The sequence below is a fragment of the Gymnoscopelus braueri genome (genome assembly GCF_963280865.1).
Source record: "Gymnoscopelus braueri genome assembly, chromosome: 22".
Taxonomy (NCBI): domain Eukaryota; kingdom Metazoa; phylum Chordata; class Actinopteri; order Myctophiformes; family Myctophidae; genus Gymnoscopelus; species Gymnoscopelus braueri.
Genome location: NC_137624.1, coordinates 33,425,842 through 33,452,112, shown reverse-complemented (window position 1 = coordinate 33,452,112; position 26,271 = coordinate 33,425,842). Strand labels below are relative to the sequence as shown.

At 39.6% G+C, this 26,271-nt stretch overlaps 3 protein-coding genes across 5 annotated transcripts; 1 reads left to right on the top strand and 2 right to left on the bottom strand.

Moving 5' to 3' along the window:
* The first annotated feature begins 195 nt into the window (after positions 1–195).
* On the top strand, positions 196–11,127 carry gfm2 (GTP dependent ribosome recycling factor mitochondrial 2). The gene is made up of 21 exons (XM_080419861.1): positions 196–233; positions 368–476; positions 809–899; positions 1,297–1,342; positions 1,774–1,871; positions 2,188–2,313; positions 2,527–2,615; positions 3,004–3,092; positions 3,208–3,268; positions 3,504–3,689; positions 4,134–4,214; positions 4,684–4,832; positions 5,077–5,217; positions 5,359–5,458; positions 5,811–5,994; positions 7,271–7,347; positions 7,498–7,636; positions 8,137–8,331; positions 9,034–9,149; positions 9,465–9,647; positions 10,424–11,127. The coding sequence occupies exons 2-21, from the start codon at positions 432–434 to the stop codon at positions 10,550–10,552; spliced, it is 2,325 nt and encodes a 774-aa protein (XP_080275987.1). The 5' UTR covers positions 196–233; positions 368–431; the 3' UTR covers positions 10,553–11,127.
* On the bottom strand, positions 6,423–6,635 carry LOC308078234 (large ribosomal subunit protein eL29-like; the record flags this gene model as incomplete). The annotated part of the gene is made up of 1 exon (XM_080419354.1): positions 6,423–6,635. The coding sequence occupies one exon, from the start codon at positions 6,633–6,635 to the stop codon at positions 6,423–6,425; it is 213 nt and encodes a 70-aa protein (XP_080275480.1).
* Positions 11,128–11,270: 143 nt separating the features above from the next.
* On the bottom strand, positions 11,271–25,664 carry hexb (hexosaminidase B (beta polypeptide)). Of its 3 annotated transcripts, none has more exons than XM_080419864.1 (14): positions 25,284–25,664; positions 23,890–24,035; positions 22,567–22,632; positions 21,556–21,602; positions 20,562–20,672; positions 20,217–20,318; positions 19,528–19,660; positions 18,460–18,640; positions 17,894–17,980; positions 17,501–17,573; positions 15,862–16,036; positions 12,417–12,507; positions 11,822–11,926; positions 11,271–11,572 (listed from the first exon to the last, which is right to left on the bottom strand). In XM_080419864.1, the coding sequence occupies exons 1-14, from the start codon at positions 25,589–25,591 to the stop codon at positions 11,509–11,511; spliced, it is 1,689 nt and encodes a 562-aa protein (XP_080275990.1). In that variant the 5' UTR covers positions 25,592–25,664; the 3' UTR covers positions 11,271–11,508. The 3 variants fall into 3 exon arrangements, with proteins under 3 accessions (XP_080275990.1, XP_080275988.1, XP_080275989.1); XM_080419862.1 differs by lacking the exon at positions 15,862–16,036 and adding an exon at positions 13,892–14,072; XM_080419863.1 differs by lacking the exon at positions 15,862–16,036 and adding an exon at positions 17,081–17,255 and having other exon boundaries at positions 25,284–25,663.
* Positions 25,665–26,271: the final 607 nt, after the last annotated feature.

Below are 26,271 nucleotides of genomic sequence, written 5' to 3'. Positions count from 1 at the left end.
GGAGGCTCGTAATATTATCACAATAGTGGCTCAGATTAAACAACTATAAGTCAGTAGATTGATTAATATTATATAATTGAAAAATTAATATAATTTCCCCCGTTGATAAGATATAACAGCCCTTTTCTTTATTAACCAGGAACTGGATGTAAGGCCTGAATGAATGTTTTCCGGGGATGTATTTGATCGACGCATCGACGTTTGAATGGTTTGAACTGAGGTTGCAGCTCAATGTGAGAGTTTACTGTTTTTATCATTATTATCACTTATAACAACTTAAATAGTAATATATTTAAACACTCATTAACACGAATGACAACTTGTTTCAGTGTGAAAGTGTACTCATGGTAACCTTGTTATGTTATAGATCACTTCATCAATGTGGATCTGTCACTTATGTCACATTTTGAGGAGTGAGTTTGTTTTATTTGATGATGCGACTTAAAGCCTGTGGGACTTTTGGAATCATGATTTGGGTAAGATATAATTAGCCATAAAAGAGCACCTCTTTACTGTACATATACGTTTTATTGCTACTAGTGTTGATGTCTTGTGTCTTGTATCATTTATTGTATATTGTATGTCTTTAAATGTCTTGATGAATTGAAATGAATACCCAGGACCACAATGGAAACAAGCCCTTAGGGATTTTTGTGTTATCATTTTAGCATCATTGTATAATCGTACCACTGTACTTTGTTGCAAACTGTTAATAAATTATTAATTCTATCCATAAAAAAATCGATTACCACACACTCTAATAGTCTATTAAATGTTCATTCTAAAATGGTTTCATTGATATTCACAGGGTAGGAGCTTAATATTTAGAGATGGGTTCCATGTCTGCAGATGGAGATTGAATCAGCATGTTTTAAAAAGACATTACAGCTTTCTGCCAGGTATGTTTGCTTCAGCTTTAATTGTTTTTAATTGTATTAGTTTTGATTAATTCAAATGTAGTTTTACTGTAACAGCATATTATGTTTATGTTTATGCTTATTCAGCTTTCAGTGTGAACACAGGTTTAAAAAGACAGGTGCCATTAAAAACACTGAATTATTTTGTTTTATATCTAAAACTTAAAATGCAATTGCCTATCTAAAAATCTAATCACCTAAAACACAAATCTAATACCATTTAAGAGTCTGCACATGTATGGGATTGGTGATTTCTTGTATCTCTCAGTTCGGCATATGGGAATGTTCAGTGTGTTTGCGTTCCTTGTTTGGCAGCCAGATATTGTCCCATAATCAAATTGCCACTTAATAACATGTACTTAATGTTTATTTGTCATAGATGATGTCAAGTCTGTGCGAACTCTGGTCACCCCGGATATATCCAAGTAAGTCGTGGCATTCTGCAAACATCCGGTTTAAAAAAATAGTTGTTATGTAAGTCAGTGAATCTCAGCCTTTTTTATTTCAAGGACCCCGAGTTTGATATATGCATTAGGCCACAGACCCCCATTTGATAGAATTTTCTATCTCTGGGTCCTAGGACCCCAATCAATCTACACTGTTAAACAGTCAGTGTTTATTGCGCTCTGAGAGTGTGCAAATGGAACTACGGGTCCATTTGGTTCCATTTACACACTCTCAGAGTTACAAATCCAAAAGGGTCCATTTGGACAAAAACTAATTTCACCCACTTCTTTACATGTGTAACTATAATGTGACAATAAAACCCCAGCGTTGAGAAACAGTGATGTAACTAAACATTTCTAGCATCATCATGGTGTTGATGCTGCTTTTGCACGATGCTCTAAACCTGCAGGATTCGTAACATTGGCATCATGGCACACATTGATGCAGGGAAGACCACCACCACAGAGAGGATGCTCTATTACTCTGGTTATACCCGGGCGCTAGGAGGTGAGGACAGTGATTGAGTGATTGTATGGCGTGGCTCTGTAGGAGTTGAGCTGTGTTCCAGTTCCAATTTTGTCTGAGAATTTTGTCTATAGAGCTATTTAACACTTATTTTAACCCCCAAAATATGACTTGCAGCACTTTTAAATATTCAACTCTAATTTTATAAGTCAATGGAATCGGGCTGAAACCTTGCCAGATAATGGCATCATACAACATAGATGTGTCATTTCATAGATGACAAGCACAAGTTTCATCACATAGCTTGTTTTCAGTAATATCATTATGTCTCTTCCTTTCCTTGTTTCCCGTGTGTTAGATGTGGACGACGGGGACACAGTGACAGACTTCATGGTTCAGGAGAGAGAGCGGGGCATCACCATACAGTCAGCAGCAGTCACCTTCGACTGGAAAGGCCATCGGATCAACCTTATAGATACACCAGGTAAAATGTAGTGTCTGCATTTTGTGAAATGATTATGGACGCAGGGAAGTAATTCATAATCATGTTCTATATCAAATAATACAGTGCCTTTTTCTTGCCCTGTAATCTGTATCTTAACTGTTGTGCTGTCTTTGGTAACTGAATTTCCCTTGCAGGATCAATAAAGGTCTAAAGGTCTTAAATAATCTACTGTATATGTGTGTTTGATTTCAGGTCATGTTGACTTCACTCTAGAGGTGGAGCGGGCGCTACGTGTTCTGGACGGTGCTGTAGCAGTGATTGATGCTTCTGCTGGTGTGGAGGTTAGTAGATGCTGACCTCCAGGTCTAAAGCAGCCTTTTCTTTATGCTATTAAATAGAGCCTGACCAGTCTATTTGAGAACATTAACTTATAAGCAAATATTGAATAAACACAAATAACTTTTTATTTAACCACTTAACATTCATACTCTAAAATAGACGATCTGCAAACCTTTTAAACCTTTCTTGTATAATGATGTGGCAAAAAATAGGGATGCCAGGTTGAAGGGGGTTAAACATTGGGACACACAGGCAGCATAAAAAAAGTCAAATAATGACCGATATATCAGCCAGACGGTTATGTCGCACTCTAGTGTTGACGTGTATATATGATTCACCATATGAATCTGTGTTGTATTTTCATGTTATGATGTGTTGTGATGTCATCAGGCCCAGACTCTGACAGTGTGGAGGCAGGCAGAGAAGCATCATGTTCCCTGTATTTGTTTCCTTAATAAGATGGACAAGCCTGCCGCAAAGTAAGTCACACAACAACAGCTGTTTTTACCCGGAATTCTCTTTTATTTGTTTTGAGTGTTTTATGTTGTGGAAGACAAGTCAAACTTTTAAAACATCTTTAATTATTTTCCCTAGCTTATCTTTTTCAATTGAGAGCTTAAAGGAGAAGCTGAATGCAAATCCCCTTCTCCTTCAGGTAATTATCAAGGATAAATATCATTATACAAATGATAAGCTAATATGTTGCACACTGTGTGTTATTACACACACAGCATTTTCAACTGTTTTGTTTTGTTAAATATTATCTGTATATTATAATTATGTAGTGTTATTATTCTGTGTCTGATTGTACAGAACTGTAAAGCTTTCACTGTTTCTATATGATTGCATTAACAAGAAGCTCAGTTTGATGAATAGTTTCTATTTTGCAGATTCCAATTGGTATTGGGAAGAGCTTCACAGGGTTGGTTGATTTAATAACCTATCAGAAGATTTTCTGGAAGACAACATCCCGGGAAGATGACGGACGTTCATTTGAGACGAAACCGCTGAGTCCATCCGATAACGCAGAACTCCTACAAGAGGCTAAAGAAGCCAGAGCTGATTTGATTGAGCGGGTACAAGTAACAATATTGTCACACAAGTTACATTTAGCGTCCTTATTCTGGGCATGCATAATAAATGAATGTTGGTGACTATCTTTGAAAATAGTCGATCAACAAGCTCATAACGTGTAGTGTTGCGACAGAGCTTGTAGATCGGCTATTTTCAGCTACAACATTTGGTGTAAAGGAGGAGGGAGCCAAGTATAGATCCCTGGGGGACCCCGGTCAATGAAGTATTTCATGTTTAAGTGGTTAACATTGACACCACTGTAGACCATCTAAATGGTATGATTATTCTGTATTTCTTTACTAATAAATCATATGAGATGCATGAGCATGTACATCCCCTTAAAGTGTTCAGGTTGCTCCATGTTCTATCAACATAGATATTCTTCAGGAAGTTGTTTTATTTGATTGACTAAGTAAATAAAAATAATCTATTGTTGCCATTGACAGGTTGCTGATCTGGATGACGACTTTGCTGAATTGTTGCTGGGTGATTTTGCTGATAATTCTGATGCTATTCCCGCCATCAAAGTAAGCACTGTGCTGTTCCACTGTGATGTAAAAGCCTTAGAAACCTCTGATGTGAATTCTGCGTTACACAGTAAAATCCTTAATGTTAATTTAGCGAGTACAACTGGAGCCAAACCATGCACCCATCGTTTCCTCTGGGTACTGTGGTTTCCTCTCACACCAAAATACATGCATGCTACTATAGGTACATACCCCTGCTAGTGCCCTTGGCCAATTGGCGAACTTGAGTTGTTCCCTGAGCACTGTGACTGCTCACTGCTGTTTAGGATGGCTTAAATGCAGATGACACATTTACCCAAGGGACAATAAAGTAAAATCAATTACATAAAATGTGTTCTCTCTTTGTAGTTATATTCACACAGGAGTTTCCTGTTTAGGTGACCACAGTTACTTGCAGATATGTTAATTAGAACATTGAAGGATTTGTTTGTTGACCATTTTGACATGGTTTCTCTTTTTCGTGTTTCAGCTTCAGGAGGCTTTGCGGCGTGTGACTCTGGCTCGTAAAGCCCTTCCAGTGCTCTTGGGGAGCTCTCTGAAAAACAAAGGTGTTCAGCCTCTTCTGGACGCCGTCACGGCCTACCTACCTGACCCCAGTGAGAGGCACCATGATGTAGTGTGAGTCCCTTCATTCATGCACAGACACACACACGCAGCAATGGGGAGTATACAGACTATGAAGAGAGAATAATTTAGCAACCGAATATGTAGTAAAACATACAGTATACATAGTGCAAGTAGAGTACACTATGTGCAGGAGCTTTTGTAGGCGTTTGACTCGGCAGTTTTTGTTTTGTTTGTGTTGTCATTTGTTGTCATCTTAACACCTCTAAGATAATTTCTTGGTCATTTCTCTCTACAGAAGGTGGTACAAAGATGACCTGTGTGCTCTAGCGTTTAAGGTAGTCCATGACAAACAGCGTGGTCCTATGGTGTTCCTGCGCATCTACTCTGGTACCATGAAAGCCCAGACGGCTGTCCACAACATCAACAGAAACAACATGTAAGTGGATCCCACTGACCTCCGACCTCTTTAGGAGAGTGCCACCTAGTGACTAAAATGTATAGCCGTGACTTACTCTGGCTTCCGTATGCGCAGTATTCCTTCTGATTTATTAAACATGTGTGTTTGTGTCATTTGCAGTGAGAGGATGAGCAGACTGCTGGTGCCGTTTGCTGATCAGCATGTGGAGATCTCCTCCCTGACAGCTGGAAACATTGCTCTGACTGTGGGCCTCAAGCAGGTAGCGTTCCCCAAAACATCACAACTTGATGCAGCATGTGTTGTTTTACTCTCTGGAGAAGTTTCCCGTAACACAACAAAGAATTTCTCAGTGATAATTTAAAAGCTGCAATCTGGGATTCGAACCCGGGTCTCCTCCTGCATGAGAGACCAAATTTGGAATCCCTGCTTGGCATGGGGAGCGATTGGGTTCATAAGCACTGCAGTACTACTTGTCAACCAGTTGGAGTCATTTGTACACTTTCAGAGTTTTAAATGGATAAATGAACGTTGAGGATTTTACCGTGTGCATTGTAATTGATGAATGTCCTTCCATTCTCATTCCATCTCGTGTGTTTTCCGCTGTTATGTAGACGGTGACGGGGGACACCATCGTGTCATCCAAGGCCTCCGCTGCAGCCGCAGCCCGGCGGGCACAAAAAGAGGCCGGGGAAAAGAAACCTGGAGATCAAGCCAGTCCGGTACTGTCGGGGGTAGAGGTCCCTGAGCCGGTGTTCTTCTGCACCATAGAGCCTCCCACCATGGCCAAACAGGCAGGTTAGTGACGATGTGATTTCATTTGCGATATATATTAGAATTCAGAAATGAAATCATGTGGATATCGGGATCCACGTGAGAATGGCGTGGCTCAAATGTGGATCTGGAACTTTATGAGATCTTTCCGTTTTTTTGTTTGTTTCTGTCGGACAGAAATCTCCTATCTCAATATTTTAACTTGTTGTGTTTTTTTTTCTTCATTTTTTCGTAAATTAATGCCCTACTTGATCACACTACAGCGTCACACAAGAGCATCCAAAGTAGCAGATCCACAAGCTCGAAACACAGTGCGAAGCAACCCGTTTTGAGCTTGTAGATCTGCTGCTTTTGCTATTTTTGAATTTGAATCTTGAAAAGTAACAGTTTTGGACTGTTAAAGCTATCGTCTCCACCCGATGGAGACAATAGCTATATTGTGAGGGTAAAGTCTATGGAACTTTGACAGACGGGCAAGGTGATGAGAAGACAGTTGCTGCCTTCTGGCCCCTCTTGTTGTGCTTCTTGGCGAAGCGCATGTTCCTCAGGAACTTGGGGTCCACCCCCTGCAATGACTCATAGCGCTCAGTCTTGGGCTTCTTGATGCCATTCCTGTGGGCTTTGCGAGATTGGTTGTGAGTTGTGTGGTTCTTGGACTTTGCCATTCTGCCTCAGGAGATCTGCCACAGGTATGGGAACTACAAGCGGAAGAGACAAAAACCGTGGAGCCGGAAGAATATCAACAATCATGCGATCAACCTGTGACATCATCAGTTATCCATGACGTATCTATGACTATGACTCTATATTTGGGCAAGGTTTCCTGATCTGAGTGCCACTGCAACTTAAAATGTAGCTATTTTTCAGTTGCTCTTATCCACGAAATCGGAAAAGCAGAGTAAGCTTGAACTCTAGTCAACAACCAAAAAGTTCCATAGTCACATAAGTAGAGGGATTTCCATTATAAAAAATGTTATTATTTAAAAAAATATAAAACGTGAAAGATATTAGCTCACACACACACACACGCTCACACTCACACACAGACTGACCCTCTTACAGACAGGCCATAAAATGGTACTTGGCTGTATAACAGTTGTAAGCCACGCTGTGGTGCTGGAGTTAGCCATCTTTAACAGTCTGTCTGCCTGCGTAATAAAAGGGCTCAAGATCAGGCTGAAACTTTGCCCAAATAGATACGCCATAGATGACTCCCATCACAGAGAACCACATGGGAGCCTTGGTGTTCACGTGGATCTTACTCATTTTGTATTTACATTATCTGCCCCCTCCACCCTAGATCTTGACAATGCGCTCACCTGCCTACAGAGAGAAGACCCCAGCCTTAAAGTCAGGATTGATCCTGACTCTGGACAGGTAATACAAGTAGTATACGATTATCAAACTGGGTTGTTCCGTTTCTGTATAAGCCATGGTTATTGACCACATTACTCAGTCCATAATGTCTTAAAGCTGCTGAAAGGGTTTATGAATAACCATCACTGTGCAATAACTGTGACCTCTTAGACAATTCTGTGTGGAATGGGAGAGTTGCACATTGACATCATCCACGATCGCATCAGACGAGAGTACGGCATCGAGACCCACCTTGGTCCATTGCAGGTGGCATACAGAGAGACCATACTGCAACGTGTATCTGCTACAGGTACAACCATAAACATGTTACACACTACCCGTATCTATTGTACTACAGGTTCAACATTTAAACATACAGGTACAGGGAGACTATTCTCTAACACAGTGGGGGACCCCCAAATGATTTTGGGGGGTCCCCAGATGATGAGCTTAATGTGCAACATTGTTTTCTCACTCAACAGCAAACAAACCAACATACAGTATAAGTGTATACAGGGTATCTGCACGTTTCTAAAGTTACAATTTAATGACTTTTAAGACCACTTATAATACCAAATTGTCAAATATTACGTAAGAAAGAGGCAAACATTGTGAAAATGGCCGATCTACAAGCTCACAGCTGTAGTTTGGCTATTTAAAAAAAAATTTTGGGGGGTCCCCAGTTCAAATATGATTATTGGGGGGGGGGTCGCGGCCTGAAAATGTTGAGAACCACTGCTCTAACGCGTATCTAGTACAGGTACAATATAAACATGGACGGTTGTACTGATTCAATGTTGTTCCATGCAGACACACTGGACCGTACGGTCGGGGACAGAAGACACGTGGTGACAGTTGACCTGGCTCTCTGTCCCATGGAGGACGTCTCGTCTTCCACCAGCACGTCCTGTGATGAGCCCACCTTCCATGAGGAGGTGGAGGGGCTGCTGTCACCAGAGCTGAAAGAGGCGGTGACCAATGGAGTGCACAGTTCTTACCTCCAAGGTAACACTACTGGAACTCATTTAAAAAAAGATTTATATTTCGTTACTCTGAGGAGTGAGGACCTCAGAGTAACTACAGGGGCTCCGCAAAATCTTTGTGTGATGGCGATCAGCCGGAAATGGGAGCTTGTAGATTGGCTATTTTCGGAGATGAGAGATGAAGCTATCTATGAAGAAGTTTAATCTGCAACACTGTTTTATACAATATGTAGTAGTGGGGGTCCCTGCTTCATCTCTGTCTCTGCTAAGGGGTCCTTGGCCTGAAAAACGTTGAAGACCACTACAGCGTCACACACAGCAGATCTATAAGCTCGAAACACGGCGCGAAGCGACACGTTTTGAGCTTGTAGATCTGCTACTTTGGATGTTTTTGAATTTGAATCCTGAAAAGTAACAGTTTTGGACATATGAGGTTTCCACCCGACAGAGACAATCTACTATACTTTACTATACTATAATAAATATACATAAAAATGTCCCTTTAAAGTATTCTCCTGTTCAGACAGATACAGAATTATACAACAGGTGTCCATCTCTGCACGTGTATATTCTCTTTCATTTGCAGTTGTGCTGTCAATTATTTCATTAACTTCATCACCTGTTTCTGTCTCTTTGTCTATTGTTCCACAAAAAGTGGAGGTAAAAGGTTTCTGCCCGCCACGATATTACAATATATAATTTTGTTGTCTGCTTGCTGTTCCAGGCCCATTACTAGGTTACCCGGTACAGGCTGTGTCTACGTTGATCCAGAGAGTGAGCATTGAACCTGGTACATCTCCAGCCATGGTGTCTGCCTGTGTGTCTCGCTGCATGCTCAAGGTATAAAAAAAAAAAACTAACCTAGAATCTTTCATTCATTTTGACTTTTTATTTTGTTTTGACTTCATGTTTTCAATTTCACTTTAGTTTTATTGTTTTTAAAGTGGGTGTTTTTCCTTTTCTTTTTTTCCCCAAAGGCTTTATTAGTTATAATGTTAGTTTTTTTATTGTCATATTTGTTATTTGTCAGGGGTGAGATTGAAAGATGTAAGAAAAGGTATTTTGTTATAAAAAGAAACATTTACAAATTTAAAAATGTATTCAGTTAAAACTGACAGTCTGGCACAGCTAAATAAATCGGGAAATGTCTTACAGGCTCTTAGGCAAGCAGGGGGACAGATCCTGGAGCCTATGATGTCCCTTGAGGTGACGGTGCGAGAGGAGCATTTGAGTACTGCGCTGGGTGACCTCGCCCAGCGCCGAGGGGCCGTGAAGGACATCCAGAGCCGTCATGACCACAAAGTGTTGCTAGCCACCGTTCCCCTGGCTGAGATGATGGTAAATGTGGTTTTATTTTTGCATTGTAGTTAGGTACTTTCTATAAAGTCTGATTTATATATACTTTGTTGAGCTCCCGTATCCTGTGCCGAAAATAGCCAATCGACAAGCTCACAACTTGGTGAGCTTGTAGATCTGCTATTTTCGGCGCAGGACGCATCATGCGACTATGGTTTAAGGGACATTTCACTTTAAAACACTTCTGGGGGTAATTTTACGTCTACTCTGGATTTTTGGTGCACCCCAAACAGTTTTATGTTGCTTGATTCAATAATTAAGATATTTGATTGATTGAATGCTTTATTAACAGTTTGCAAATGGTACAATTATACAATTGTGCTAAAAGGATAACACAAATCCCTAAGGGCTTGTTTCCATTGTGGACCTGTTCATCTCACTCCTATGTAAACCCATTCAACTCCTTGTTAGATTAATTGAAGACACGTTCCTGAGTCTGGTGACTGAGAGGTTCTGGGAGACCTACATTTTTTTTAGTTCTTTCATGCTGGACTCCTTGAGGCAACATTACACTACAGAAAATATTAATATAATGAAATTAATAATTAAGAAAAATAAGGTCTCCACATTCATTAGGACAATATCATTCACTAGAACCAGGGACACAAGTTTTTTTTCAATTAATCTAAATATTGCATCAAGCAACTTTAAAAACTGTGTGGGGTGCACACAAAAGTCTGAATAGAAGTGATACGACCTCAGACATTTTTCAAACCCTCTGTGTGCTCACTAACTGAACATTTTATCATCCATCACAGGGCTACTCCACCGCCCTGCGGACACTGACGTCCGGAAACGCCACCTTCTCCCTCCAGCTGGACACCTATGAGGCGATGAACCCTCAGCACCAGAGTGCACTTATGAAGAAAGTGGCAGGCCTGGCCTGAGCCCCACATTCTGAACTCGACAGAACTGTGCAACAAATAACGTTCTTTTCCCCAAATAGACTATAATCCTGCTGCCAGCATTGGTGAAGTTCTACTTAAAAGCATCAATGAGAAATCAGGTAAAAGAAAGAAGTCAGTCCTTTTTTTGTTTTGTTTTTTATCAACACAACACCAGGATCTGCTCATGCTCAGCTGCGAAATGCTAGTTTAAATATTTATTTATCTATTAAACGGATGCTCTGTAACATCATATTGGTTTAGTTACGTTTATACCAAAGTCAGTCTGATTCCAATTTGTTTTAAAAGACAGTGGGCCCGAGGAGTCGTTTTATTTGTATATATGTAATTTATGTGAATGTCAATAGAAAAGTATGTGAATAAACATTCAAATATTCTACACTTCATACTGTAGATGTCATGTATCACTAGTCACAGATAACGCACAGTACAAAAATGTAGTGCAATTTGCTTTATTGTTCTGCAAGACTAGCAGACTGACTAGCAGACCAATCACTAATATGCTATTTAGAGTTGAGATTTACTATTGAATGATATGTAAATGATTAGAGTATTCTGAATCTGTTACGGATGACATCGTAAGAACTCTTAAATGAATGTCTGTCCCATTATACACAGCATCAATGGATTAACAATGACATGTATGTTTTTTAGCTTTATTTTTGGTTTGACACCATAAGATAAAAAATATAATATCAAACCATTTTAAAAGATTTACTTTGATTCATACAAACAATTGTAAAAGTGACATTGTAAAACACAAGCCCAATAGAACAGGTCCAGCACATGTATTTCAGTGTATAGTTTGTTGATACATCAACAAACTATTAAAACTCTTGTAATTTCTCAGTGAAAAATGCAAGTACAGCTTTGATTATCCACATGGCTCCCTTTCGCAGCTCGGCTACTTGCTTTCAGGTCCAGCCTTGTAGCGCTTATCAGACACCCTTATACTCATGGGGGCAGTAGCCTGTAATCAAAGGCTCTGCTGGAATCCCACGCCTTTGAAAGAAAAAGAAAGAACATAGTTAAGCATGATACACCATATCAAATGGGAGTCTGTGGCATAATGCAGGTTAAACTGGGGGTCCTTTGAAATTAAAAAGGTTGAGAAACAGTGGTTTATGACCAAGCTATACAAGTCAATCAGGAAGACATCAAAGAGTGCCTGCTAACAGACTAAAAAGAAAATGCAATTGTGTGAATCCGTCTTGTGTCCTTTTTCATGACTTCTTCATTGTAGATACTTACTCAACCATGCGACAACGGTGCTTGGTCAGTCGATTAAAGGCGTCATTGATGTCAGTCACTTCCTTGGCGCTCCACAGTCGCTCTGCCACAGCGCTAGCACGGGGCCTGCCGTGGGTGAAAGGAAAACACATTCACACCATGGATACAACAGTTTCTGTATTGCAGCAAGCAGTACAACAAGTCAAGCTCAAGTAGAACCCGACCGACCGTTGCCAGATTTTGGGGTCCGATACCAAGTCCATACCAATGACCGATATTTTGTGTAAAAAAAAAGAAGCAAAAGCTTGACATCAAATCAATTAGAGCCATGTCAGGTAGGTTATTGTGGCCTCGTGGTGGCGCTATAATAGGCCAATGTGAAAAGAGTGACATTTCTTCCTCTACCTTTTGCTGCGTTCATGATTTGAGGCATTGTAAAGGCACACAACAAAAACTGTTTCGCAAAAATCGCAACCGTTGCGAGCTTGTCGATAATAGATAAGATTGTAGAAAGCTTAAAAGTCAGGACACATCGGCTACGTAATTGCCTACACTGATGTCGCCAAACATTTAAACAGACACCTGATAATGATTTTTCTGATAATGAGCACTGTACCAGAGTCTGGGTGTCAGGTTGGTTGCGTCCACATACTCTCCCCACAGACACGCCTCTCCGCCAATCACAAGCTGCTTCTGCTTATCAGTGCCTGTGTTGACGTCAGAACAACAAGCAAGAGATCAGATAAGGACGGCACAGTTTGTCCAGTGATATACAAACAAACCCCCATACAGTGGTATTAAGAGGTTTAAAATGGTAGAAACATAAACAGCAGTGACATTATTTAGCCCCCCCTTTCCTGTGTAAAGATTCAAATATTGATGTATTCATTCAACAGGCATACACATATCTGCACAGAAGTGACTATAAAAGAACCCTACGAGCTTTTTTCGTAGCAAAGTAGTAAACTGACGCACTTGAGACTGAGAATGTGACCCAGATACGAGAGACCATAAAGTAACAGATTAATAGTGGTGAATCGACAACGGAACCATACATCAAAACCATAAAGCAAACGCAACAGTTCCAACACCCATATTTGAAATACAGTGAGATTCAATTTGACCAAGGCTGAAACTAGACGTGAGACTGGAAAGAGACAATAAAACAACAATGTACAATTAAACCTGATAAAACAACATATCCAAAGGATATTGCATTATTTTTGCACTGAAACTGCAAAATAGCAATTCATCCTCTCATGATGTATAGAAAACAATCATGTTGGACATACACACACACACACAGTGGTGTAAAGTTACAGTACATTTACTCAAGTACTGAACTTAAAGGGATACTTCACTTTCACATAAAATAAACATTAAAAATATATATAAAAAAAAAATGAAAGAAGTTATGGCAAAATAAAGGCCCCCTCACACATTAGTAGGACACTCTAATGCGTGAGGGGGCCATGAATTTTCCATTACTTTTTTCATTTATTTTTAATATATTTTTTAAATGTTTCCCCGACCCGAAAGTGAAGTATCCCTTTAAGTAAAATTTTCAGGTAATTTTACTTTACTGGAGTATTTCCAATTTTCTATACTTTCACTCCACTACATCTCGGAGGCAAATATTACACTTTTACTCCACTACAATTATTTGAAAACTTTAGTTACTAGTGACTTTGTAGATTTTCTTCATTATTATTACAAAGCATACATTATCCATTTCAGCCCTAGTATATACATTTCCGCCATTTGGCTAAATCTATAAGCTCACAATGTGTCTTGTGAGCTTGTAGATCTGCTATTTTCAAATGATTTACATTTTTTATACATTTGAAAACTTGTGAAATGGGGACATTCTGCATAATGGGTACTTTCTACTTTAAATCAATTTTGAATTCCAGACTTTTACTTGTAACAGAAAAAAAATAGTACTTTTTCCACCACTGGCACAATTAAACCTGATAAAATGACATATTCCAACGGATATTGCATTATTTTGCACTGAAACCGCAAAAGAACAATTCATCCTCTCATGATGTGTGTATAAAACAATCATGCTGGACATATACACACACACACCATTGAAATCTTGCGGGTCAGCCTTGTAAACGCCCTGCCAGTCTTGGCCATAGGAGATACGGTTCAGGTACCAGGGGGTGGAGAGCAGTGCCTGGTACCCTGACGATGTAACTCTTGCCATCTCAGCCTGGTATTGCTGCTGGTTTCCTTTCCACACGTGGATAAGTGTGTCTGCTTTCAGCTACACACGGCATAAATACAACACTTTAGCACCAGAAGCCAAGTTACCAGTGGTGGACAAAGTAACTCAGCGAAAGTACTTGAGTCAAAGTATATTACATACTCCTGGGTCAATAATGCTTGAGCGCTTGATTTGAGAAATATGTGAGTATTCAAAAGTACAAATTACAAAGTCCATTTTCTTTTAAATATCAATGCACTGTTGTATTGAAATTTAGACATTTTAAAAAGAAATGTCAGAAATTTTCAAACATTTTCAAAAATAGTGAAAATAGCAGCAGCTTATGAACTTGAAATAATTAATTAATAATTAATAATGTATTTTTGTAAGTTTGGGTCCCGGGGGTCCCTTCCTTGAAATGTAGTGGAGTTAAAAGTACAATATTTGTTTTGGAAATGTATCAAGTTAAGTACATACACCCCCAAAATGTACTTAAATACAGTACTCAAGTAAATGTACTTCGTTACTGGGTCCTCCACCTCAAGTTACCATAGATATCGGAGGGGATAAATGAGAAAATGTCAAACTTTAATAAAGTAGCTTGCCGAGTACAGTCAAGATACTGGGTTTATAAGATGTATAGTTTATATGTGGCCGTCCTTTATCTTCACGCAGATAAAGGATGCATAACATATGCATGTCGTTGCTGTCGGGCAGAAACCTCTCATCTCCATACTCACACAAAAGTATTTAAAAGTAGCAGATCTGATAAGGACTACGCATCTGAGCTAAACCAGCATTAATAGTTATTATCGTTTCATTTTGAGACGTGGCTTTCTTTAAATATTTGTTTCCATGACTGCAACAGTCATCCCTTCCTGTTCCATCACACAGTCTCAAAGCTGTTAGTGAAACATTTAGCCAATAAGGCTTATGTATGTTAAGGAAACATTTATCAGATCAGGATTATTATGTATGTTAAGGAAACATTTATCAGATCAGGATTATTATGTATGTTAAGGAAACATTTATCAGATCAGGATTATTATGTATGTTAAGGAAACATTTAGTAGATCAGAGTTATGTATGTTAAGGAAACATTTATCAGATCAGGGTTATTTATGTTAAGGAAACATTAAGCCAAACAGAGTTATTTATGGATTCAAGCATCATGCAAAAGAATAAAGCGCAAACACCAAACAAAACAAAAAAACAAGCACCCTAAAATATAAAAATGTTCTTCATGTCTGGTACTATCTGACTAGTCAACAACACCTTGTCACAGCTGTGCAGTTATCAGATGTAAGCCTGCTGAATAAAGTCTTTCTTTTTCCCAAATCCCTCTTTTGTCCTAAACTGTAAAAACGCAATAGCCAAAGAATGCTCTTCTATTACTAGACTGGTTTTAACCACATTAACCCTGGTGTCCCTATTTTGAGCCATGTCATTAGAGCCCCCCCCTCTCCCAAAAGAAAAAATCCTTCATTCATTCTTCCCCGTAATCCATACAGTACATTTAAAAAGAATAATCAAAAATCTTCCAAAATAGCAAAAGAAATTGCAGATCTGCAATCTTACAGAGCTTGTAGATCGGCTATTTTGGCTATTCGTCATACGATAAAGCATGGGTTTAAAGGAGTAGTTCACCCCCCCAAAACTTTTTTCATCAATTACACATGCGTGAAGCCTTGAATTCATGGAGACTTTTGCGTTTTCTCTAAGCCGAATTATTGGCATTTGGGTGAACTACTCAGTCTGACTATCTTTTCAAAATGGCATTAACTTAAGCCCTCTCTGGAAACTTTGTCATACGAGGAATAGCGAAAAAACCCTCCTCACGAAGACTGACCGTTGAAGTTCAGTGGCTCAACCTTGTAGTACGTCTGCCAGTCCTGACCAGTGCTAATGTAATCTAGGTACCAGGGGGCGGACAGGATGGTGGTGAAGCCCGCAGACGTCACTTTAGACATCTCCTCCGCTAGACCTCCGCCCAGCCACACATGCACTACAGTGTCTGGCTTCAGCTGCAAGTCACACAGTCCATAACCAAGGTTAATATAGTTTACATTTGTTTTTTAATTTCTATTTCATTTAGATTTTTTGTTTTCAATTTCAGTTTTAAGTTGTTTTCAAAGGAAATCTGCTAGTTACGAGCCACGGAGCAATGCCTCTTGTATATCTCTGATTCTTTAATCTGCCTTTCATGAAAATAAACTAAACTTCCCACATACTGTAGTTACAGTCCTACAGTATGACAGACTTCCTTAACTGGCATTGTGGGCTCATAGTCCTGATGGTGGTGCTACAGCAACCGTCTAAGGTTTAATGAAAATTCATAACAAACTTTCATCAAAATGTAGGCCCAAGTGAGCAGCAATGTTCACATGCTTTCAGTTGGTAGTAATTATGAAGTCATCACTCTCTTTTTCTCATAAACTGTGTAACAAATTAATCGTATCGCCTCCCACATTTTTTCGATCATTTGACACCAAACTGGCTACAACCTGGTTTGATCATTTGAATTTGAACTAAATTGCAAGTGTGTTGACTCTTAAAAGGGACAGAAAAGGATGACGCATCTGAGCTCAACCAGTAGTTTCATTTTGGGACATGTAGATTTTCACACCAACAGTCATCCTTCCTGTTTAAGCACACATTCTCAAAGCTGTTAAGGAAACAGTTCAGGGTTATGCATGTTAAGGAAACATTTAGCCATTCAGGGTTATGCATGTTAATGAAATGTTTAGCCAATCAGGGTTATATAAGCAAAGCATCAAAAGAAGGCAAAAGAATAAAGCAGAAATACCAAACAAAACAAACAAAACAAAACAAGTACTAACCAAACAGCCTACAGTAACTACCCTATATAATATTTCTTCATGTCTAGTACTGTCCGACTTGTCAACAACACCTTGTCACAGCTGTGCAGTTCAGATGTAAGCCTGCTGAACAAAATGTGTATTTTATTTCCAAATTCCCTTTTGGCCAAAACGGTCGTCGTAAGAATGCTTTAATAATGCCATTCTGAAAAGACACAGACATAAGACACCCTTCTCATATCGACTGACCGTTGAAGTTCAGTGGTTCAACCTTGTAGTACCTCTGCCAGTCCTGTCCGTAGCTAATGTAATCTAGGTACCAGGGGGAGGACAGGATGGTGGTGTAGCCCGCGGACGTCACTCTGTGCATTTCGTCCGCTACTTTGTTGCCCATCCACACATGCGCTACAGTGTCTGGCTTCAGCTGCAACAGTCAGTAACACAGTCCATACTTCTGTACTCAGCTTAGACACACCACAATAATTATGGCGTTTATTGTTAGCAAGGGATGACGAGCAAAGATAAATGAAAATTCTGGTCACGCCACAAAAATGAAAAATAAATAAAATGAAGTACCTACATTTTAGGAAGCGAAGTTGCTTAGCAAAAGCATGACTTAAGATTTTGACAGGGCAGTTTTCAGTGACACGTCATTTCAGTTAACGTTACCTTAACTCCGTTGTCAAAGACTTCCTGCCAGATGATGTAGCCTTTCTTGGTCGTAGTCACAATATCCAAGAGTCTATCAAGTCATAAAACAGAAAAAACATCCATTAGATCATTATTCTTTCAATTAGGATTAGGATTTTAACCACGTAACTATTCTGGGGTGAACATTGAGTTAAAATAACAGATCTACAAGCTCACAACACGTCGCAAAGTGACACGTTGAGAGCTTGTACATCTGCTATTCTTGGCAAAGAGAAGGAAGGAGTCAGCCTGGGGTACCTCAGTCAACTAAATATAATAGGGTTTAAGTGGTTAAGAATGTTAAACTTCTGTACTATTAACAAACTTGGTAGTTACAGAAGCTGTGACCTTGTGTGTCAAACAGTAACTCACCTTTGGATGTAGAAGGATTCCAACTTGCTGTAGTCCCGTCCGAAGCCTTGCTGATCCATGAACTTTGTAATATCTGGGTTGGACTTCCTGCAGGGGGGGGTTATCGTTTAAACATAATATCGTTTACAACATAGGTTCTTCTTATAGTTGATTATATACTGCATAACATTCTTCTTATAGTTGATTATATACTGCATAACATTCATTAACAGTAGTAGACAGACTCTATGTAGACAGACTCTATGGTCTGTTAGAACTACGATTCCAAGAATTCAGTTCGAAACGAAACTACTGAACCAAGGACATCTTGGAAAGCAACAACATTGTCAGAAACAGTACATATTAACGTCAAATAGAAATAGTTTTAGAGAAGTTGTCAAAAAAACACAGCTAATGTGTTAAAGACTATACCAGTAACCAGTGAAAGATTATATCAAGATAACTTTTGTTTAATTGAAAACGTTACACGGTATGACTTGTAAGTATTATGTCCATTGGCAGAAACATGAAAGTCATGCTTCTCAGAGTGTAATAGTGTGGTTTTGGTGACGTGAAACTAATCTCACCAGCAGCTGAAGTCCACCTCGTCTCCCCCCAGGTGGATGTAGGCGTCGGAGAACACTTGGCTGACTTCCTTGAAGAACTGGCTCATGAACTCATACGTGGAGTTCAGGATGGGGTTGACGGGTCCGAACGTCCCAGAGGGACTGGCTCCAGAGTAACAGGGCGTGAGCAGGTCTTTCTGGCCTGAGATGGAGATGATACAAGGTGTTCACTCCAAAGCTTTCATTTGCTTACTAACCCATTAAGACCTGAGGCCCATTCTACAAATCCCTTCTAAATCAGTAGTTCTCACACTTTCAAGATTAAAAAACAAAAAACAAAAATAGCAGAAAATAGCTCAAAATATCGTGCCGCGCTGTTATTTTTGAATACAAAATAATGACACAGACGCTGTCCCGGTTCTAATGGGCTAATTTAACATGCCTGGATACTGTAAGACAGTGACCCTAAAGCGTTTTAATTTCAAGGAGCCCCAGATTGATATGCATTAGGCCACAGACCCCCATTTGATAAAACATTTGATCTCTGGGACCCCAGTCTACCCTTTAAAGTCCTCAGTGTTAATTTAACTCTGAGAGTGTACAAATAGAACCATTTGGTTCCATGTGTACGCTCTCAAGTGTTACAGACCCGTAAGGGTCTATTTTGTTCCTAACTGTCAATCATTTAGCTGTGCAGTATGACTCTCTCACATTTATCTATGAAAGAAAACAAAATCGAATGAAAGCGGCCTCGTTAAAGGGATAGTTCACTCCCAAAAATATATATTTTTCTATCGATTACACACCCCATGGAGCCTTGAATTCATGGAGATTTTTTTGTTTTTGTCCTAAGCCAATAATTTGATTGACCGGAGACATTAGCATCTTTCCGCCGGTCATCAAATTATTGGCTTAGGAATGCGACAAAAAAACAAAAAAATCTCCATGAATTCAAGGCTTCATGGGGTGTGCAATTGATAGAAAATAAGAAAATGTTGGGGTGAACTACTCCTTTAAACTGTAATACACAAGCAGAAGACAGAAAGGATCCACAGCATATCTCTCCTGCAGCACACCCAGTAAACTCACCTTTGCCCCATGACTGAGTATGTCCCGGAGTGTCAAATTCAGGGACCACGCGGATCCCTCTCAGACGACCAAACTCAATGATCATCTTCACATCCGCAGGGGTGTACACGTGTGTGTATGGATGGTAAGCTCCCTGTTGACAAACACTCTTGTGAAAATGCTACATAGTTTGTGCAAAATAACAATGTTCTTGAGAGAAACCTCCTTGTTCTCTGTCCAAAGTTAAACGCCGGTAGAACATTGGGTTGTAGCGCTACCTGATAAAAGATAGGATAATCCGCACTGTGTTTTTATGCTCCTAAAGTGAATTTGTACATCTTATATAGCTACCTGGGCCATGATATAAGTCCAAATGTTGTCCATCAACTTCATATGTTGCTTATGTGCGCTTTGATTGAGGAACTCATAGTAGCAGACTCAAAACCACAGGTTTAGCACATAAGCGAACACAAAAAAAATAAAAATAAAAATAAAAATAGGCACAAGGCCTTTTTTTTATATATACTGTGAATTTGAGACCCGTTTCACCGTACAAAGAGTGAACAAAATTGTAAAAAGGAAACCAGTTCCTCAATCACTGGAAAAAATTATGAATATTTAGACCTACAGTATTACACCCAGGCAGCTATACAACAATAATTGTGCATTGTAGTCAGACGCTGAATACGGTTGCAAGCAATCCTACTGACCTGCTGGCTGAGCTGGGGAAATGTACGGCTCAAGTAGGGGAAGGAGGGGTCATCCACGATGTGCCAATGGAATACATTGAATTTGTTCATTGCCATTGCTTCCTGTGTGGAGAATTGAAGAAGAAATTACAAGGAAATATAGCTACCTTAATTCCCAATTAAATTGACCACTAAACCACATCATGAACCCTGGCGTCCCTATTCTGGGCATTCATAACAGGTGAACATTCAACGAAAGTAGCAGACCTACAACTCCCAATGTGTTAGCTTGTAGATTGGCTATTTCCCCTCTACACTTTTGGTGTGTACAGGGAAAAGAGGAGGGGGGCTTGTACAAATACATACCAGGTTAGCGAGGATCACTTTAATGGGCAAGAAGTGGCGAGAAGAGTCCAACAGAATGCCTCTGTGTGCAAACCTGGGAGAGTCACTGATCACCGTCTGGTTGACGCTTTTCTGAAAGCAGAGACAGAGTCCATCAGGCTCACAGCATGGTCAACAACACAAACACATGCACACAAAAACAAGCTCCGACATTTTCAGGGCGTTCAGAACAAAAATAAACTGTGTGTATCATTAGATGTAATATATCGATCTATACACGATGCATCATCGCCATATTAAGAGGGCTAAGCTGTGCCTCCTAATGCACGTATGTCTACCGAGGCAGGAGTTCTCTCCACTATTAAATCATCATAACTCACTGAAGTCTCAACCGGTTTTAAAGTGGTTAAGTTTGTTACAAATGTCTGACATGTATTAATGATATACTATAATAACTATATTAGATATGCTATCCTGTATATCAGATATAGGATACTTGGTTAAATTAATAATTCATTCATGAGTTTTGATAATTTTTAATATATATATATTTTTTGGTGTGTAAGGCTTTACATGGGCTTGTCCCAGGAATTTGTAAAAAACAACAAAAAACACCACTAGAGGACACTGTGATGGGTCATATAGGGTGTGGACAGACACACCATGATTTGAAACGATGTGCTCCCTGTCAGCAAAGTGAAGTAAACATTGGAATGGCCAGCTGTCCCACTAGCAATAAGGAAGTGTCCTACTTTTACTACCCATATCTGAAACAATGACTACAAAGCAAACCAGAACTTTGGTTTGTAACCTCACCTGTTGTACAATGTATCTTGTTTTATTTCTTGTTTTCACTACTACAGTACTTCTGCATTTGTATATTTGTATATTGTCATTTGTAATGTTTCTGTTACCTGCCTAGGGACTGCCATTCTGGCTAACTCCGGCATGTTTACGTCTTATATTGTTTTATATGTCCCAATCAAATAATAAACAAATAAAGTGAATCACTTACAGCGCCATACTCGTCTTCATAAACCAGCTGACTGAAAGTCTCAAGGCCTGAGAAAAGGTATTTAAGACACAAAGCAAGTCAGTAGGAACATAGGAAAACCCTTTTAACGTTGTCATCACACAAATACAAATTTACATCAGTGGTTCTTAAACTTTTTAATTTCAAGGACCCCCTGTGTAGGAGCCAAATGAGGATTATATTTGTATTTGTGCACTGGATTGGATTATTGGTATGTGATTGATGTAGGCACCGCATTGGCACCTTGGTGGTGGGAGTGTCGCTGTGGGTGGCCTCAGTGTCTATAAATAATGGCACTCGTCTGCTCACCCTAAGGCTGATTTGACCGTGGAGGTAGGGTGAGCTGGGAGAGTTATATTTTGTTGACCGCTTTTGTAATTTGCTCACTGTTTAACTTATTTTGTGCACATATTTATTACATATTTATTTATTGGTAATAATTGGTGACACTACAGTAAACATTTTAAACTTGAGCATTTGTTTGGACCTGAATCTTTTAATGCGCATCATACAGTTTTAAATCTCCCAGGCTTAGCCTGCCGGCTGATCTTTCATTGGGATTGTTATCAGCCCCAATACCCAGTTTGGTATGCATTAGGGTAGGCCACGGATCCCCATAACTCCGAGAGTGTACAAATGAAACCAAATAGAGTTACAGACAGCTATAAGGGTCCATTTGGTTCCTAACTATAAGTCACTCAAAGTGGGGGTCCTCGGACCCCACTTTGAGAGCCACAGTATTACATAATGTGTGCAACTGCAAACAGATTACATTTTATACACATGAGATAACAGTATTGCTTTCATTGTTTAGCGTGTGGCGCCAAAAAAGTCATTGCCGGTCACATGAGATTCATCAAGCTTTATTTATCCAAGGGCTATTGAAGTCACAAGGTGCCATGCAAAACAAAGGTCATCGATGGTGATGATCACATGAGGGCATTGATATATGGATGTTATTTGAGTGATAAGACGATAAACAGATAACTGTACCTCTGAGCGCGCCCCACACCTTTGGAGCCTTCAGTACAGCGTACGGCTGGTCCACCGAGAGCTCATCTGGACAGAGACAGAGACACAACCGTTCTTTATGGCCTGGCTAAAACAATGTGTCCTGATGACAATTCTTTGTCCAAATCATTGACCGTCAATGATGAGTGACCCGGAGACTCCGCCAGTCATCAAATGATTGGCTTAGGAAAAAATCTCCATGAATTCAGGGCTTCATGGGGTGTGTAACTGATAGAAAATAAGTCATTTTTAGGGTGAACTACTCCTTTTAATAGTGCCCACTGCCCAGTCAAGAGTGTTTGGAGCTCAGGTTGTTTTATATTAACCTGGTTAAACCATTTACTAGTAGTGATCCTTCACTCTAAATAGCAGACGACTCTATCAACTGCAGAATGTTGTCCCGCAGGTTAAACTGCATATCTCTTACACTCTCATCGACAGAAACACTCTAAACAGAGCTCCCTCCAATAAGAACATATTGTAATCTCAATGGGGTTTAAGCATTAATGATAAAGTCTGCACACTGGATCATGCTCCAAAGTTCAAAATGTATTGTTTTGGGGGTTCTGGATGTGCTTAGTGAGTGGATGTGCGATGCTTTATTGTTTGTTTAACCCATTAAGGCCGACTGAGGCCGATTCTACAAATGCCAGTATACAAGATTTTCCTAAAATAGCAGATGTACAAACTCGCAGTGCGGCTTGAAGTGACGCAATTTTTGCAATATGTATTGCAATATATATTTTTTCAAATGCAGAAGTTACACAATATCCCCACAGATATTATGCACTTGCCAGATCTAGCTTAGATCTAAACTTCAGTTGCTCCATTTGGAAATAATGTATCACTCTAGCAACAATTAGAGTAATATTATTAGAAGGGTGAAATAAGGTAGCCTGGAATCCAGACGGAGGCGTAGAGAATCAGTCGTCTGGATTCCAGGCTAGAAATAAGGCTGTTGTTCAGTACTCTGCTTGACTCAACATGATACATTGCCTTAAAACAGAATGTGCTTGCAACACCAGTTAACCAAGAAATCATTAAATCATTGTTATTTATCAGATGGACTCTTTACTACTTTACTTCCAGATAAGTCATGAAGAAAACCTTGCTAGTTTTTGTGTGTAGTTGCACAATAATAACTGACTGAATAACAGTGGTGGTAAAAGTAAGCAAATTTTCTATTTACAAGTAAAATTCCAGAATTCAAAAGTTGCACATAGTATGTACATTGCGATGTTGCTGAAATGATATACTGTGCAGCCGTGATAGAACATCAATGAGGAAGTGGATAAGCGGACTCACATGACTCGTCAGACGTCACACTGGGGTAACCGTCGCATTCAGAGTCAGGCGATGTGATCACCACCTGTAATTCAGGTATTATGTCAGATGACCTGGGCTCATGATGTCTCCTCTCCCTTACGCCGTCAAACATGTATCCATAGTACCTGTACAGCAAAAGAATCACATTGTAAACTGTTGCGCCCTTCTTTGTTCTTTGTTCGGGGTTGACTGCAGGTGTGGTGGTCTTAAAAACATAAAGGAAAACGGCTCAGATTGCACCTTTAGTTTCACTTTGAGCACAGAGCACTTTAAAATAAATGTTAAAATAATAGAAACTATTTTCTTAGTCTCTGTCTAAGGAGTCTTCCTTAAAAGGTTTATGTAGAGAGCAAGTATTTTTCTGCCAGATTTCCAGCAAAAGAATCAAGAAGGTTTATTTGTCACAACCTCATATACAGGAACACACAGTCAGATGCAAGTGTGTGAGGTCAGGTCCACAAAAATACTGTGCAAAATTATCAACATAATAATAACATAACAATAATAAAAACTAAGATAAGATAAGAAGCCTCGTGAAAAGTTTCTATATTAGCGGCAGTTGCAACATCAGCGTAACACACAAAGCGAAAATAACATTTATAATAAATGTATATATAATGTGCAGGTACCGTGTAATAGCAACAACAGATACCTTGTTGTTATACTATATAGCAGTAGTAACATCAAGATAAAACCTAATTAGCATTGTCAAACATGTATATCCATAGTACCAGATAAAACCTGATTATCATTGTCAAACATGTATATCCATAGTACCAGATAAAACCTGATTATCATTGTCAAACATGTATATCCATAGTACCAGAATAAACCTGATTATCAGCACATTTGTATGAGCATTTACAGTGGCAGCAAGTAAATCATAAAATATAAAAGGGATAAAGGGAAATTTATTATTTCACTCCAACAGAATGCATATACAAATGTTGGCCCTAAAAGGGCTTAAATATCCCATACATTGCATGTATTATGGAATAGCAATATATGGAATACCAGCCAGTCTACGGGCTATTACAAATGCATGACATTGTAATGTTTAACATGATAACATTATGTTGTATATTATTGTATGTCTTTAAATGTTTCTACGAATTGAATACACCGGACCTCAATGGCAACAAGTCCTCTCAGGACTTTTTTGTATTATCCCTTTAGACCAGTGGTTCTCAAAGTTAGGGTCCAATTGGTGCCATTTGTATACTGTCAGATTTAAGGGGGGTCCTTGAAATGTAAAAGTTTGAGAACCACTGCTTTAGACCAAGTGTATGACTGTACTCGTGCTGTTTGCATTTCTGTCTAATAAAGTATTCAATCAATTGCTTAAAACATTTTTTTATCAACATATAACATACCTTCTATATGCGTTTTGCAGGAGGCTGCAGCTTGCCCCAGCAGACGACTCTTTGGCGTCGACAATAGAGAAGCCGGTACTGCTTAGTCTGAATGAAACCCGGGAGATCTGCACCTTGTGGGGCAGAGGCCACAGAGATCCGTACTGAGAATCCCCTCTGACGACGGTGGTCTCCTCTGGATCTTCACTGTACAGATCATCATCGTCATCATCATCAGTGTACAGGTCATTGTACCTGAAGCCCTGGCAGATGAGAACTGCCTGCAACAACAACACTATGAAAGTCTTCTTCCACATCACAGCCACCATCAATGCTCACTGTGCTGCAGTACAGTAGGCTACACAGTACACACACAGACAGGAGGGAGTCGGAAGTGAATGTGGGTTTAAAGTTGTGACAACATCATGTGATCTATGAGAAACGGTCAGAGGGCGGGGCTAGCTCTGGTCCATCCATAGCTTTAAGGAAGGAGCAATGTCATTTGTCGGCCATTGTCCCAAATACCACCAACCGGTAGCGCAGCCTCTCGACTTTAGTAAAAGAAAAATAAAGAATATGATTTCGCTACTCACCAAAACGAAGACGGTTTTAGTGTGTTGAAAGACTAATTTTCTTAGTGGGATTACTCGGAGCCCCCCACGTTCCGTGTAAAATATACTTTTGGGCCAGAAAAGAAAATATTTCACCCGGAAGGAAAAATGTTTTAGTCACGACACTGCGCCCCCTACAGATCTTCTCGAAAGAAAAATTCCATTGACCAGATCTGTAGGGGGCGCAGTAGAGCAACTAAAATATGTTTCCGTCCGGTGGAATATCTTCTTTTCTGGCATAAAAGGTGTATTTTAGACGTGAGGGGGCGCCGGGTGTCTAGATCTGCTATTTTCTTGCATGTAGATGATCTGCTATTTTCAAATAGCACTAGGCTATAAAGGTTTAAAGTTTTCCTCCGAGGTGGAAAGTCTGAGAGGTTAGGGCCGAGGCCTAACGC